This window comes from Chrysemys picta, chromosome 1 (genome assembly GCF_011386835.1).
Source record: "Chrysemys picta bellii isolate R12L10 chromosome 1, ASM1138683v2, whole genome shotgun sequence".
Lineage (NCBI taxonomy): Eukaryota > Metazoa > Chordata > Testudines > Emydidae > Chrysemys > Chrysemys picta.
In genome coordinates, this window is record NC_088791.1 from 168179536 (window position 1) to 168194699 (window position 15164).

Here is a 15164-nt window from a genome sequence, read left to right on the forward strand (position 1 = left end):
GCCAAGAACAAAGTTAATTGCCAATGCGCTGAGCTCCTTGCTCAAGTCTTGTGGTTCCTGCTGCTAGCTGAGAAGAACTATTGGAAAAGAGGCCTTTGTTCAAGTACAGGAGGGATGTAAGGGATTACCAAATACATGTTTTTTCTATTTTTGTAGGCTTTAGAGAAAGTAATTGGTATCCTCCAGGATACCTGAAGGTAGCTCAATCTATCCTAATTCAGTTATGGTTGCAGGGGTATGAACTCTGAATTTAATCAATTTTGTGGCTATTTATACACCCTGTCCTTCACTAAATAGTGAAGATGTGGTGATTGGAAGCTATGATTTGACGCCTACATATTCCTCTTCTTCACCAACAACCTAAACCTACAGCCATAAAGATATTTGAGTTGGGGAGGGATTCCAAAACTTACCAGAAAATTTGTGAGCACTCCCAAAGCATGCGACTGAGGCCACGTGACCCAACAGTGTGCGTCTTGGTAGGATACAACCTTCAAAGAACCACAATGACAGGTAAGCGGTATATCCTTTTTTGTTGTTCACATTTCATTACTTGCAAATGATGACAAACATTACCAAATATTCTGGTATTCCTTGCTTTTGTTTATGCTTAGATATCAAACACCGTAGAATACCTATCTTGTTTTTTGCTAACAAGATGGACCTCAGGGATGCGGTATCATCTGTGAAAGTCTCTCAGTTACTGTCTTTAGAGAACATCAAAGATAAACCATGGCATATCTGGTAAAGTACTATTACCTCACCTTTTTTGTTGTTGATTGAAATGTTCAACTTTTAGCTATTCCATAGCATTCACTATCCTATTACTTAAATGAGAGCAAACCAGATAAAATGCTGTAACTTTTCACTGGCATGTGAGTAGGTACAGGGCTTTGTACAATACTTGCTATGAAATCTGGTTGAAAAAAATATTTAATTTGTAAAATAATGTAGAGTTGGGTTTGAAAAATTTACCAGAAATCTAATAGCCAGAAACTGAATCAGAGTGGTTGCCCCCAGAGAAGTTTGGGGCAGTGTCCAAGTGGGAAGAACAACCCCACTCACTGTTGCTGGGAAGTGGAATGGTGGTAGATTTTTACCAGAGTGCTGTAGCTAGTCCCTCTCATGCACTGTGGGATTCTGAGTATCAGTTGTGAAACTGATCAGAATCTTGGTACTATCACACTGCGACTACTTTGGAAATCTACCAATTGTACAACAGGCAGTGAAGTTGTCTGTGTGCAGATTAAGACAACACTGCATCAGTTCACATTTGGAAGTTATCTTTGCAATCACAAAAACTAGAAACTTTTCTTTTAAGTGATAGTTTAAATTCTTCTGAAATTGATGGCTTATGTCCCATTATATATATAATCTGCCATATATATATATATATATATATAATTTGTGACTTCCAGGGACCAGCCTTGTTTTTAACCACTAGACTATTAAGGTATCTCTACAGTGCAGTGAAAGCCTAGGCTCAGACTCCAGCTTGAGCCCAAACCCCGTTTTGTCTACACACAGTTCTGTCTGACTGGGGCCTGGACCCCAGGACCCTGCGAAGTGGGTAGGTTTGAGTCCAGGTCCTGCTGGGCCCAAACTGCATCATTTTGCAGTGTTGATGCAGCTTGGATCCAGGACTCCCAGACTTGGGTCCTGAGAGTCCACCAGTGCTATCCCACAATCCCATGGGCCGGTGTTCTTTGTCCTCTCTATCCCAGGAGTAGCCATTCAACTCCTAGGGAATTGAAGCAACCCCGCCTTGTTCAAATACAACAGCTCAGCACATTTAACCCTACCATTTTATTCTGATCACTGAACTGCAAACTCAGTGAACCTTCTGCATTTGCAATGGCCATTGACCAGACGAAGTCCTTTGCCAAGCATGCTGCTTCCTGATTGCAGGAACACAGCCAGATTTTGGTGAATCTCTGGAGTGAGGCAAGCAAAAATTTGATTTTTAGGAAGAATACCATGAATGAATACCATGAAGCTGGCAGCGTTGGGGATTCACCGGCCTGGTCACCAGCGCAGGGATTGGATTAAATGGCTCAAGACCAACCACCAGGAAGCCAGGGATGAGAACATCACCTCTGTCATCCTACCTTACTTACAAGGAGTTTGTCAAGGTGCTGTATACGGTGCTGAGCATGGAGCCAACAGTACTTCACAATGCCCTGGTCAGCTGGGATGGTGACCTTGTGTCCCCTGAATCCAGTATAGGACTGGAGGGGAATCAGCAGTTGCTGGGTCAGGCTAATGAAGTGACACTGGTGCTGGAACTGGTCCCTGAAGAGGCTTTGCCACTGGAGCAGCTGCAGCATATCCTGTGTCCTTCCTCAGAGGAGCTAGTCTGCTGCAGAACTGGCAGGAAAATCGAAAGAAACAGAACTCGGCCTGGTAAGCTTTTGGCTCCATGTTTGTTGTTGTTAACATAGGAATGGGAGGGATTTTCTTTTATAACCAATGCAAAAGTTATTACAAGCTAATAAGGGGGGGATACTATGGAGTTCTTCAGTATGTCCATATTAATGTGTGCGTTTGCAGCAGTCTTAAAATGCTGTATTGGAAGCTGTAGGGAGCCAGTGATCCTTGTAGATGCTAATGCAGCATCCTGTTGATTTTCCCCCATTAATTTTGTTCCAATCCCAGGTGCTGATAGCTGCAAACTTTTCCTGTAGCAGGAGCTCCAGCTAGGTAGTCATATTTCACAGAGAGCCATATTTTCCAGAGCCCCCTTGCCAGCCCACTCCACTGGTAGATGTGCTGTTCAGTCATGATAAGTTTTAATACTTCAGTGGTATATAATATATATTTTATAATGGAGATATCCTATCTCCTAGAACTGGAGGGGACCTTGAAAGGTCATCGAGTCCAGCCCCCTGCCTTCACTAGCAGGACCAAGTACATATTTTGCCCCAGATCCCTAAGTGGCCCCCTCAAGGATTGAACTCACAACCCTGGGTTTAGCAGGACAATGCTCAAACCACTGAGCTATCCTCCTCCCCTGCTGGGATCTTGGACTAAAATATCTCTGTACCAGCCTGAGCTACAAGATTAGTTATGTCCTTCAAAATGATAGAGAGAGGCTTATGTAGTATGTTGCGGTCACCCCCCTGCTGCAAAGCAGTCTACAATTTCTAAACATCATTGTGATTTTTAATTTACTATTCTCTGTGCACTCTTTCCACTGTGATTAAGCTGGTTGTGTCCATGGAGCTTCTGGGATCTGAAGCATTCCTCTCACAATATACTGAAGTTTAGTTTTACAAAATATCTTTTTTTTTTTTTTTTTGGTCCTTGAGATTCCACAAGGTGTTGTGTTTGTTTGTTTGTTTTTTGTGCTCATGCACAGAACTATTTGTGAATCACTGTGACACTAATTTTCTGTTTTATATCTGTTTGCAGAAACTTGTACTTCTCTGGCTGTTTTACCTTGGTAGCTTTTGCTCACTCCACTAGAAGCCTGGGTTTCCATACCGTCATACACCAGTCCTAGAGGAAGCATTTCCATAATGAATTTACTGTTGACGTTCTGGACAGGGAGAACAAATAGGTGCAATACCAAAGAAAGAAGAATTCACTGAAAGTGGAGAGACACAGGCAGGCTGCAGAGATGAGGACAGAATTACAGCATGGGAGCAGATAGTTGCATCGCAGTTCTTGGAACAGGAATGTTGGTTATGGGTGGAAGACAGAGTGTAGCAGAAAGACCTGTTTGACTAATGGCTGCTTTTGACAGATTTTGGTGAAACTCTGGAGTGAGGCAAGCAAAAATTTGATTTATAGGAAGAATACCATGAATGAATACCATGAAGCTGGCAGCGTTGGGGATTCACCGGTCTGGTCACCAGCGCAGGGATTGGATTAAATGGCTCAAGACCAACCACCAGGAAGCCAGGGATGAGAACATCACCTCTGTCATCCTACCTTACTTACAAGGAGTTTGTCAAGGTGCTGTATACGGTGCTGAGCATGGAGCCAACAGTACTTCACAATGCCCTGGTCAGCTGGGATGGTGACCTTGTGACCCCTGAATCCAGTATAGGACTGGAGGGGAATCAGCAGTTGCTGGATCAGGCTAATGAAGTGACACTAGTGCTGGAACTGGTCCATGAGGAGGCTTTGCCTCCTTCATGGTACCGTGTGCTGCATACCAGGATCTCTTTGAACAATTTCATGATTGGCTAGCCCATGCAACTGGGACTTAATAGCAGCTGTACTGGGCAAATCTACCCCTGCATACTTGCATCCCGTGCAGACCTTCTCCCTCTTGCAGTCTGCTCCATGCAGGCCTCTATGCCCCTGGAGCAATGGCAAGTGAGTGGTAAATGCACAAGAAAGGAGGAAGAAAACTTGCCAGGGGGGACACACAATTGGAGGATTTTTTTGACGGCATTGTTCAGTGTTGCGTGCACTTTGTTTTATTACTGGTTGTGGTATTGGTTTATTATTGTTGTTTCAATATTCTAATGGTAGCTGACCTGCCTGGAAATACTTTAATATTGTTATTTTTATAATACAAATAAAGGCTTTTATTTTATTTTAAAAAATTATTGCCATCACTGTAATGATGTACCTTATAATAGGTATTTTGAATAATAAAGATAAACACACGGTAAGGCACAAAAGGCAAGGTGAATCTAAAAGAAATTATTAAGAAATCTATGTATATCAATAATGTAAATGCACAGTTCCCACACCACTACATTAGCAGTCATGTTATCCATAACAAAAATCATGACAATCATGTGTGTGTCGTGAGGCAGGAGGGTTGGGGCAAGCTGCTTACAATGCTCCAGAAATGTAGCTTTCTTCATATGAAAGTTCTGGATCCACTACTGGTCATCCCAGATCCACATGACTAAGTGATCCCACCAGTCTGTACTTGTGGCTCTACTCCACAAGCACCCATCTACGTAGGGGTCATCAGCAGCTATACCAAGAGTAATGAGTAGCATCAGCCAGTTTGAGTCTTCCTTGTCTGTATCGTCGTCATCCTGCTCCATCATTTTTCCTATCAGGTGCCTGTGGTGAGTCAGGAAACATCCACCATGGAATCTCTGCTTGTTTCCTGAAACAGGAGCAAAAGCCCAAGCAAGAGAAGTTCTTCAAGTGGTGACTCCTCCATGCTCTTGGCTCCAGTTGCTGGGAGCATGCAGACCAAAATGATGGTTCAGCAGAATGTGTTGTTGCAGCCCACCAACTTCCTGTTATGGGTGGGGTGGCAGTCACGTTTTCCCGTACTGCACCATGAACAAAGGGCTAGAACAGCCACTTTGCAGGAGGGCGATAGAAAGCCTGTGATTTGGTTGGTTGGATACTGTATTGTGGACATTGGACTCCCAGTGTGGAGCTGGGCTCAAAAATTCTTAAACTAGGGTCACCAATGAGTGTGAATGCTCAAGCCCTGGGCTTTCAAACCCAGAGTCCACGGATTCAAGTCCCACTAATCCTGGGCTTACATTGCAGTGTAGATATACCCTGAGGCTATGTCTACCCCACAATAAAAGACCCACGGCATAGCCACAGCTGGCCTGGGTCAGCTGACTTGGGCTAGCAGGGCTCAGCATGCAGAGCTATAAAATAGCAGTGTAGATGTTTGTTTTGGGCAGGAGCTTGGACTCTGAGACCCCAAGAGGAGGGAGGGTCTCAGAGCCTGGGCTCCAGCCAGGTCCTGAATGTCTACACTGCTCTTTTTAGCCCTGCAGCCAGAGTCAGCTGACACGGGTCTAAGACTCAGTGCTGTGGGGTTTTTATCGCAATGTAGACATACCCTGAGGGGGCACCACTTTTTCTTCTTCTTACAACAGCTTCATACTATACTAAAGTAATAGGAGAGAGAAACGAAACCAGAGCATTATTTCCAGATGTTTTAAAATGTCTAGTGTAACTTTAATTTTAGTAGTAAGCACATTAATTTACTGATTTTTTTTTTTAAAACTAGTTCACTTGATTTTAAAATACCTGGAGATTTTTGGAAAGGATGAAATCCTAATTTCCAGATCCTGTCACAATGAAATGAAATTGCTTTTTATTTTATACTGTGAAATGGTCAGCTCTGAACTTCCTTTCATGGTTGATTCTCAAACTTAAAAAATAAAAAGTTGCAACTTTCAGTAAATATATAATCATGGTGATTCAAGTATGTTTTTTAACACTTTCTCCTCCGTATTATGTAGCTAAAATACTTTGCACAGAAACTGACATACTTGAAAATGCACCTATTGTTCATAAATTGCTAGCCTTTCTCTGCTTTTACACGGTTTGCATATGATAACATGACTACAGTTTTTTGTTTTGTTTCGGTGGTGGTGTTTTTTTCCAGAATTATCAAGGGTCATATATTTTAGCATTGGCCAAATTCCTTTGTAATTTATTATGGATTTATGAATAACCAGTATAGTGGCCCAGATCCTCTGCTGTGCTAAGTTCATCTCAGTGCAGCAAAAAGGGGTTGTAAATAGCTAGTTATGGTTCCATGGTTCTAATGGTGGATCTGTATTTGTCCCAGTTTAGCCTGGGTAATACGCTAACCTACAGCAGCTGGCAATGGTCCCTAATGCCACCTGGGGGTTGCCAGGGTGCAGCATGACTGTCTCTCCAATGTCAGCATGGCCCCTATGCCTCAGCCAGGAATGCATGTTAATCATGAACTTTGCAGAAGTTATTTGTTATGGCCTTTTCTACACAGGGGAATGTCTGTAGAAGAATAACTGTTCTGGTATAATGCAGAGCGGAGAAAATATTTCAGAATAGTGTCCACCCAGAGAAACTGTACTAGAATAGCTCTAGTGAAATAATTAAATGTGCTCATGTAGGCATGGCCTACTTCTTGGTAAAGAATAATATGCCTGACACTGACACATGCTGCATTTGGAGATATTCTACTGTCTTTACCACAAAGTTCACAAAATTCAGATGTGATAACCACTTTTAGTCAAACCAGTGTCTTTACATGGCTTTTATAGTGTAGTCTCTGTTTATTTTAGTGCTAGTGATGCGCTTAAAGGAGAAGGGTTACAAGAAGGTGTAGATTGGCTCCAAGGTAGGTCAAATCTACTTCTATTATAATTTTATTTTCTTTCCATTACTTTGTTTTCATTTTGTAAGTTTTCTTTCATTTCATTTGCCTTGTTTCTATCTATTTCTGCTCTCAGATCAAATCACACAGTGAGTACCAGTACCAAACCTGATATTTTACGCCTTTGTGTTTTGTTTCTTTATTATGATTTTCTGCAGCAAGGGCCATTCCAGCAGAGGTGATATTTCTTTTTAAAAACTTACATAAACAAACCCAAAATTACAGAATATTCTTTGGAGAAAAGATAAACTATTACTAAAAATCAATGTGTACTATTGGAAGTGGGACTTGCAGTCTAAGAATTTCTTGCTTAGTGTAAGAGTACAATGTGCTCTTGAATCTTTCTTATGTTGCACATGATAACTTTAATTATTTTTCTTGTTACCTTAGCTGTCATACTCCAGTGTTCCATATTTCTTTTTTTTTTCTCCATATTTTATTATCCCTTTCAAATGTTGAGTAAACAGGCTGAGCAATATATGAAGGTTTCTAGAAGAACTGGGAGTCCTAGTTCAGGTTAATCTTACAAGAGAATTCTTGAACACCAAATATTTCCTAACTGCATCATATGTGTCTCTGTCCTCAACTCAAGCCGTGACATTTAGGGGTGATTGTGTTTCCATTGAAGTGAATGGCAGTCTTGCTATTGATTTCAGCAGAAGGATTGGGCCCTTGAGGAATAGCCATTTTTTATGAATGTCTGGAGGTGAGAGAAGGCTATTAAAATGTATTGTATGGTGTAGTATACGTTTTTAATGATATGGAAGCTGAAGACATTTTGGGCCCTTGCTTCTGCATTTGTTGTTGGAGCTGTAGAACAGATTTAAAGGGACTCTCAATTTAAAATCTAGTCACTTTCAAAAAATGAGTTAAAAGTACAGCTGGCCAACACAGGGGTTTCCAGTTAATAGTAAACTTCATGGTTTTGATATTTGGGTTCATTCCAAATTGGAATGAATCCAAGTTTTTCAACATTTTCCATGAACTGGAAATCCTGAAAAAAATTTAATGAAATGTCAATGTCAATTTTACCCCTGCAGCTGCCAGGTCTCTCCCCAGGGTCTGCAACTCAGGGGCAGCTCCCTAGGAGTCCAGAAGCCCAGGGGTTCTGGCCAAGGGAAGTCTACATGGTACATTTGCCCTTGAACAGCCCATTAAAGGACTTGGTGGGCAGGGAGGGATAGCTCAGTGGTTTGAGCATTAGCCTGCTAAACCCAGGGTTGCGAGTTCAATCCTTGAGGGGGCCATTTAGGGATATCGGGCAAAAATCTGTTGGATGATCTAATTGGGGATTGGTCCTGCTTTGAGTAGGGGGTTGGACTAGATGATCTCCTGAGGTCCCTTCCAACCCTGATATTCTATGATTTTTGGCTCCTTGACAAGTATCTTAGAAATTCTAAGGGTATGTCTACACTGTGATTAAAACCCCTGTGGCACCAAGTCTCAGAGCTGGGGTCAGCTGACTATAAAATTCTAGAGTAGACATTCAGGCTCAGGCTTGAAGCTGTCTCTAAGACCTACTCCCCTCGCAAGGAGGTATTTTATTGCACTATAGACATATCCTGAGAGCAATTCTTCCTAAAGTACCTATCTCTTTGGGGTGTTGTGAGGATTGATTATTTAAATTATTTATTAATGTTTGTGCAATCCTTGGAAGATGTTAAGCTCTGTAACTGTAAAATAATATTAAATCCTTCTACGATTAATTATTAAAAGAAGTGCACTACTTTCTTATTGTTTGGGACCAGGATTAAAGAACGGAAGACAGTGATACATTTACATTATACTGATCATAGCACATGCAGCAGTCTCATAATTACATAAACTGTATGAGATATTTATGTAATGATTTTAATCTTTTTCGTGAAGTCTGTGTACTACTGTGAGTTTGTATAGTGCTTAGCACAGTGGGGCCCTGATGTTGTTTGAGTCCTTGAGTGCTACTGCTAAACAAATAGTAACAAATCCTACATTTAGGTTGGTAGGATCACTTGAATTTCCCTCACTGTAATGCACACTTCTGAAATTAGTAGTTCATTAATTATTATAACATAGAATCATAGAATATCAGGGTTGGAAGGGACCTCAGGAGGTCATCTAGTCCAACTCCCTGCTCAAAGCAGGACCAGTTCCCAACTAAATCATACCAACCAGGGCTTTGTCAAGACTGACCTTAAAAACTCCTAAGGAAGGAGATTCCACCATCTCCCTAGGTAACCCATTCCAGTGCTTCACCACCCTCCGAGTGAAAAAGTTTTTCCTAATATCCAACCTAAGCCTCCCACACTGCACCTTGAGACTATTACTCCTTGTTCTGTCATCTGCTACCACTGAACAGTCTAGATCTATCCTCTTTGGAACCCCCTTTCAGGTAGCTGAAAGCAGCTATCAAATCCTCTCCTCATAAGTCATGTGTTCCAGCCCCCTAATCATTTTTGTTGCCCTCCGCTGGACTTTTTCCAATTTTTCCACATCCTTCTTGTAGTGTGGGGCCCAAAACTAGAGACAGTACTCCAGATGAGGCCTCACCAATGTCAAGTAGAGGGGAATGATCATGTCCCTCGATCTGCTGGCAATGCCCCTACTTATACAGCCCAAAATGCAGTTAGCCTTCTTGGCAACAAGGGCACACTGTCGATTCATATCCAGCTTCTCGTCCACTGTAACCCCTAGGTACTTTTCTGCAGAACTGCTGCCTAGCCATTCAGTCCCTAGTCTGTAGCAGTGCATGGGATTCTTCTGTCCCAAGTTCAGGACTCTGCACTTGTCCTTGTTGAACCTCATCAGGTTTCTTTTGGCCCAATCCTCTAATTTGTCTAGGTCCCTCTGTATCCTATCCCTACCCTCCAGCGTATCTACCACTCCTCCCAGTTTAGTGTCATCTGCAAACTTGCTGAGAATGCAGTCCACGCTATCCTCCAGATCATTAATGAAGATATTGAACTAAACCGTCCCCAGGATCGACCCTTGGGGCACTCCGCTTGATACTGGCTGCCAACTAGACATGGAGCCGTTGATCACTACCCGTTGAGCCCGATGATCTAGCCAGCTTTCTATCCACCTTATAGTCCATTCATCCAGCCCATGCTTCTTTAACTTGCCGGCAAGAATACTGTGGGAGACTGTATCAAAAGCTTTGTTAAAGTTAAGGAATAACACATCCATTGCTTTCCCCTCATCCACAGAGCCAGTTATCTCCTCATAGAAGGCAATTACGTTAGTCAGGCATGACTTGCCCTTGGTGAATCCATGCTGACTGTTCCTGATCACTTTCCTCTCCTCTAAGTGTTTCAGAATTGATTCCTTGAGGACCTGCTCCATGATTTTTCCAGGGACTGAGGTGAGGCTGACTGGCCTGTAGTTCCCCGGATCCTCCTCCTTCCCTTTTTTAAAGATGGGCACTATATTAGCCTTTTTCCCGTCATCCGGGACCTCCCCTGATCACCATGAGTTTTCAAAGATAATGATCAATGGCTCTGCAATCACATCTGCCAACTCCTTTAGCACCTTCAGATGCAGGGCATCCAGCCCCATGGATTTGTGCTCATCCAGCTTTTCTAAATAGTCCCGAACCACTTTTTTCTCCACAGAGGGCTAGTCACCTCCTCCCCATTCTGTGCTGCCCAGTGCAGTAGTCTGGGAGCTGACCTTGTTTGTGAAGACAGAGGCAAAAAAAGCATTGAGGTACATTAGCTTTTTCCACATCCTCTGTCACTAGGTTGCCTCCCTCATTCAGTAAGGGGCCCACACTTTCCTTGACTTTCTTCTTCTTGTTAACATACCTGAAGAAACCCTTCTTGTTACTCTTAATATCTCTTGCTAGCTGCAACTCCAAGTGTGATTTGGCCTTCCTGATTTCACTCCTGCATGCCTGAGCAATATTTTTATACTCCTCCCTGGTCATTTGTCCTATTTTCCACTTCTTGTAAACCTTTTTTGTGTTTAAGATCAGCAAGGATTTCACTGTTAAGCCAAGCTGGTCGCCTGCCATATTTACTATTTTTTCTACACATCAGGATGGTTTGTTCCTGCAACCTCAATAAGGATTGTTTAAAATACAGCCCGCTCTCCTGGACTCCTTTCCCCAGTACTCAGAGAAGCCCGCAAGATGAAAGCCTCAGTGGGCTCTCCCCAGGCGAACTCCCTCTGTTAGCCTCCGCTATTCGCCGCTTAGCTGGTTCGCTGCTGACTGCCTTTTTATAAGAGTCAGACTCACTCAGGGCCCACCTGGAACAAAGCACTCCCAATTCACACTTTTCAAACAAACAATCAAGCACACGGTCAAACTAACAAACTGTCCCCACAACAGACACTCAGATACTCACCAATACAGCCCCCCAATGCAGGACTTAGTGTACTTCCTCTCGGACAGATCCCAGGCAAACTCCCTCTGTTAGCCTCCGCTGTTCGTCGCTCAGCTGGTTTGCTGCTGACTGCTGACATAACTTAAAATAACTTTGTTTAAATCTAATTGGGAACAAAAGTCTATATTTGTGCAAGACCTTCTATAAGAAGCAGTGTAATTTGCTCCCCACCCCCATTTTGGTGTTCTGTTCTGAGCAAGCCACTAGATGTCAGTAATGATCCAAAGTCCATTACAGGTAAAGTAAATGTTGATCTTAATTCAAACTGCAGCAAAGTATTACTTTTAATCAGGTACTATATTTTGTATTATCTCCATTTATTCATGAGTACTAGAGTACTCTATCTATTCAGAGTCTCGTCTGGTGACTAGTGAGACATAGAGTTTTTTTAACTACTTTTGCTTCCCCTGCGTGTTAATGATGAGAATGTGAGTGAAGGAATTACTTACCTATCACTATTCAGTAGCATTTTGAAGAAGGGGGAACAACTCCCCAAAAATAACATTTATGGGAGGGTGTTCTATTCTCCCACAAAAGGGCAGGATGCACCTTACCCATCACACAGGTTTTTTTCAGAGGGCGTTTACTATGAGTTTCCTTTTCTTCTCCCACATCCTATCACAAAAGGCAGCTTGCAGTTTTTCCTGATTTCCTGACCTGACCTGAAAATCTCCTTATTGTCTCAACTTCTTTTGATTCCTCTTGTCTTCATGAGGAATCCTGCAGGTGGCAACAGCCCAGATTTGGAAGTGATGCTCCAGGTACACACTTTCAGGCTGTTGTTTACATGAATCTGAAGTGCCAGCCAGAGATGCTTTCCTGGCAAAACCCATTCTGGATCAAAATTAAAGATTAAAAATGGACACTGTCAGCTCTTGGACCAGGGATTAGAAGATGCATTTAAAAATAACACATTTAATTGAAAAGATACGGTAAATCATTATAGCAGTTACTTCTGCTGCAGTTAATTTTGCAAAAATTTCTATTATAGACCCTTGCTTTTTTCAGATTATCAGAAAATTATGAAATACTCACTTTGGGAACTGAAATTTTCCATCCATGTTCTTTACCCAAACGTTGAGACTGACTTCTCATCCTCCGTTCTCCCCCACAAAACAAAATAGCGTGACTAAATACAGATACCAATTCTGAGTTGAGAGGGTAGAAGAATAATTTTTCCTTGATGAAAACCTTTATATATTAAAAAAAAAAAAAAAAAACTAGAACAACCCACCTGAAGTTTGACACATGTACTTGGTGTGAACTTAGTCCTCATTGAGGAATAGGTTATTGCCATGTGTCTAGAAAAATATTAATTTTATTTTATTGAAGTTATAATTGGAACATTTACTTTGCATCCACATTCCATTTCTGCATGAGTGAATTAAGTACACGTTGAAACGTTGCTAAGAAGTGGCATTGGGCAACAGTGGAAAGTGGCATTGGGCAACAGAAATATGGTCAGCAGTGGGAAGCTGCATTTTCATGTGAATTGCAATAATAGCTCTGTAAGACTGAAGTTGAGTCATATAGTTTATAAGCTGTTCAGGAACAAAGCTTTTATGGAGCTCAGTTACATAGAGGTCCAGAACTTGAGTATAACCAGAGTTGGAATGCATACTCATGTAACTTTCTGTCTATATTGTTACCCTGAGCCAGGCAGTCACATAACATGTGGAAAAGAATAAAATAATTTTGTGGTAGTTTCTTTCTGTTTAAATAGCAGTTCTGGCAGAAATTGCTTCATCAGAGAGGAATCTCAGAAGTAGACCCGCTAGGGTGCAAGATGAAGATGCAAACTGCAATTTTTTCCTGGTTATAACTACATGTACACACACATACAACAAATGATATTGTAATTTTGTAATCTAAATATATGTTTTCTTTAGGGGTGACAGTTTCACTAAGTACAGTGTACTAAAGCTAGTATTTTTAAAGTGAGGCTGACTTTTTTTTGTTTTGTTTTGTTACCAGATCAGATCCAAGCAATGAAGACATGAGAGGCCAGTAAGATAAAAGACCAGTCATACATTAACTTTGGCAGTAGATGTACAAACCTCTGGAACAGGAAGGAAGACCTAAAACAAACAAAAAAAACCTAAATACAGTGAATTCTGTTGTTTCCTTTCATTATCTTTTACAAGGGCCCAAGAGGAGTAAGCTTTTTAGAAAATGTAGTGCCTCAGGTATGTACATACATGAATTAAATTAAATCTTTGCTAAGTCTGGAGAAAATACTAAATTAACACACTGTTAATAAGTAAGCATCTGCAGTTCATTTAAGTTTTATTGTGAAATACAATTTAAGCATATAATATGTCATTTAAATATCCAGATTTTCAAAGTTACTAATGATTTCTGTGTGCCTGCATAATTTTTTGGGTGTCCAAACTTGAAATACCTTTTAAAGAAGACTTTTTCAGAATGTGGATGTGCAGCAGTTCTTGAAAAGTCGGTTCCCGTAAGTTATCTCAAGAAGGTCACTCAAAATCAGTAGTCACTTCTGAAAATCTTGTCCCCTGCTTTTTAAAGTATTTTTGTAACATTGCAGGTTAAAATGTGGTATGTGTTTGTTATAAATGATTGCAGATGTTTTTAAGGAATTGCTCATATTGTAATGTATGGTTATATTGTAATGTAACGGCTGTACACACATTCCTATCAATAAAATATAAGATATACAACATGTTGTTTTTAAGCTGAATTGTGTTTCAGTCATGGCCTTTTGATAGTGCTCAGTTTTGAAATTTTAGATTAAATTTTAACAATTCATTTTAATTGTTTGTCTTATTCACTGAGAATAAGAGAACGGAATGCTGTAATAGAATCAAACTTTCTTTGCATAAAACTGTTAGAATTATTTCTCTTTACTAAACTTTCATATAAGCTATACCTTTATGCCTGGCACTTCAAAAAAATATCATTTAAACTTGCATTTTGAAAATGCAGTTTGTCCAGTCCACTAGCACATTATCCTCTTCCTATTGTTATATAAAGTATCTTTTTATGTATCTAATACGGTAGTCTAAACTGTTTATCATTAAGTCCTTGCAGCAAACTAGCTGAATGGAAAAACACCCCAGATAGCAATTTAAGTTGATCTGCTCATGCCTGGGAAATAGATTCTGTAATTCTGCTAGGTTTTTCTCTGCAGGAATAATGGAGTGAATGGCTAAATTATGAGGAAATGTCAGTACTGAATTCTTACGACAGATTCCGCTTTCCCCACCACCACCATTTTCATTTAAAATAATATGCAAACCTAGTGAAAGTGCTTCTCTGGGAGATGAGAAGTCACCCTTTACAGAGAAATTTTTGGAGCAAAGAACTGAATGATATAGTGGAATAGCTTCATATATTTTCAGTTAATTAAACAGTTATGTGGAAACGAGTACTAGCTCAACCTGTTCATTACATGCAACTAAATATTCATATAAAAATGTTCTTACTACCAGACAAAGCTGAAGAATATTTACTCCTGATACTGCCTCTTGTCCAGACAGTACCTATCCTTCAAGTCCTGTCTCCATGGCATCAGATGTTACTGAGGGTATGTCTACACTGCAATAAAAATTCATGTCACCGAGTCTCCGAGATTGAGTCAGCTGAGTTGAGCTTGTGGGAATTGGGCTGCAGGGCTAAAAATGGCAGTGTAGATGTTTTGGCACAGGCTAGAGCCTGGGCTCGGAGACCCTCCCAGCTATGAATACTAT

At 41.0% G+C, this 15164-nt stretch overlaps 1 protein-coding gene across 8 annotated transcripts in view; it reads left to right on the forward strand.

Annotated features, from left to right (window-relative positions):
- Positions 1-14137, forward strand: part of ARL6 (ADP ribosylation factor like GTPase 6) — a 40599-nt gene extending 26462 nt beyond the window's left edge. For 3 of the 8 annotated variants that reach the window (XM_005283668.4, XM_005283665.4, XM_065589251.1), the window contains 5 exons: positions 373-513; positions 615-744; positions 6996-7051; positions 7164-7176; positions 13426-14137. In XM_005283668.4, the coding sequence (XP_005283725.1) occupies positions 373-513; positions 615-744; positions 6996-7051; positions 7164-7176; positions 13426-13462 (377 nt within the window). In that variant the 3' untranslated portion in view covers positions 13463-14137. The remainder of the gene's footprint in view (positions 1-372; positions 514-614; positions 745-6995; positions 7052-7163; positions 7177-13425) is intronic. The other 5 variants (XM_065589235.1, XM_065589231.1, XM_065589247.1 and 2 more) reach the window with 3 other exon arrangements.
- The last annotated feature ends 1027 nt before the right edge of the window (positions 14138-15164 follow it).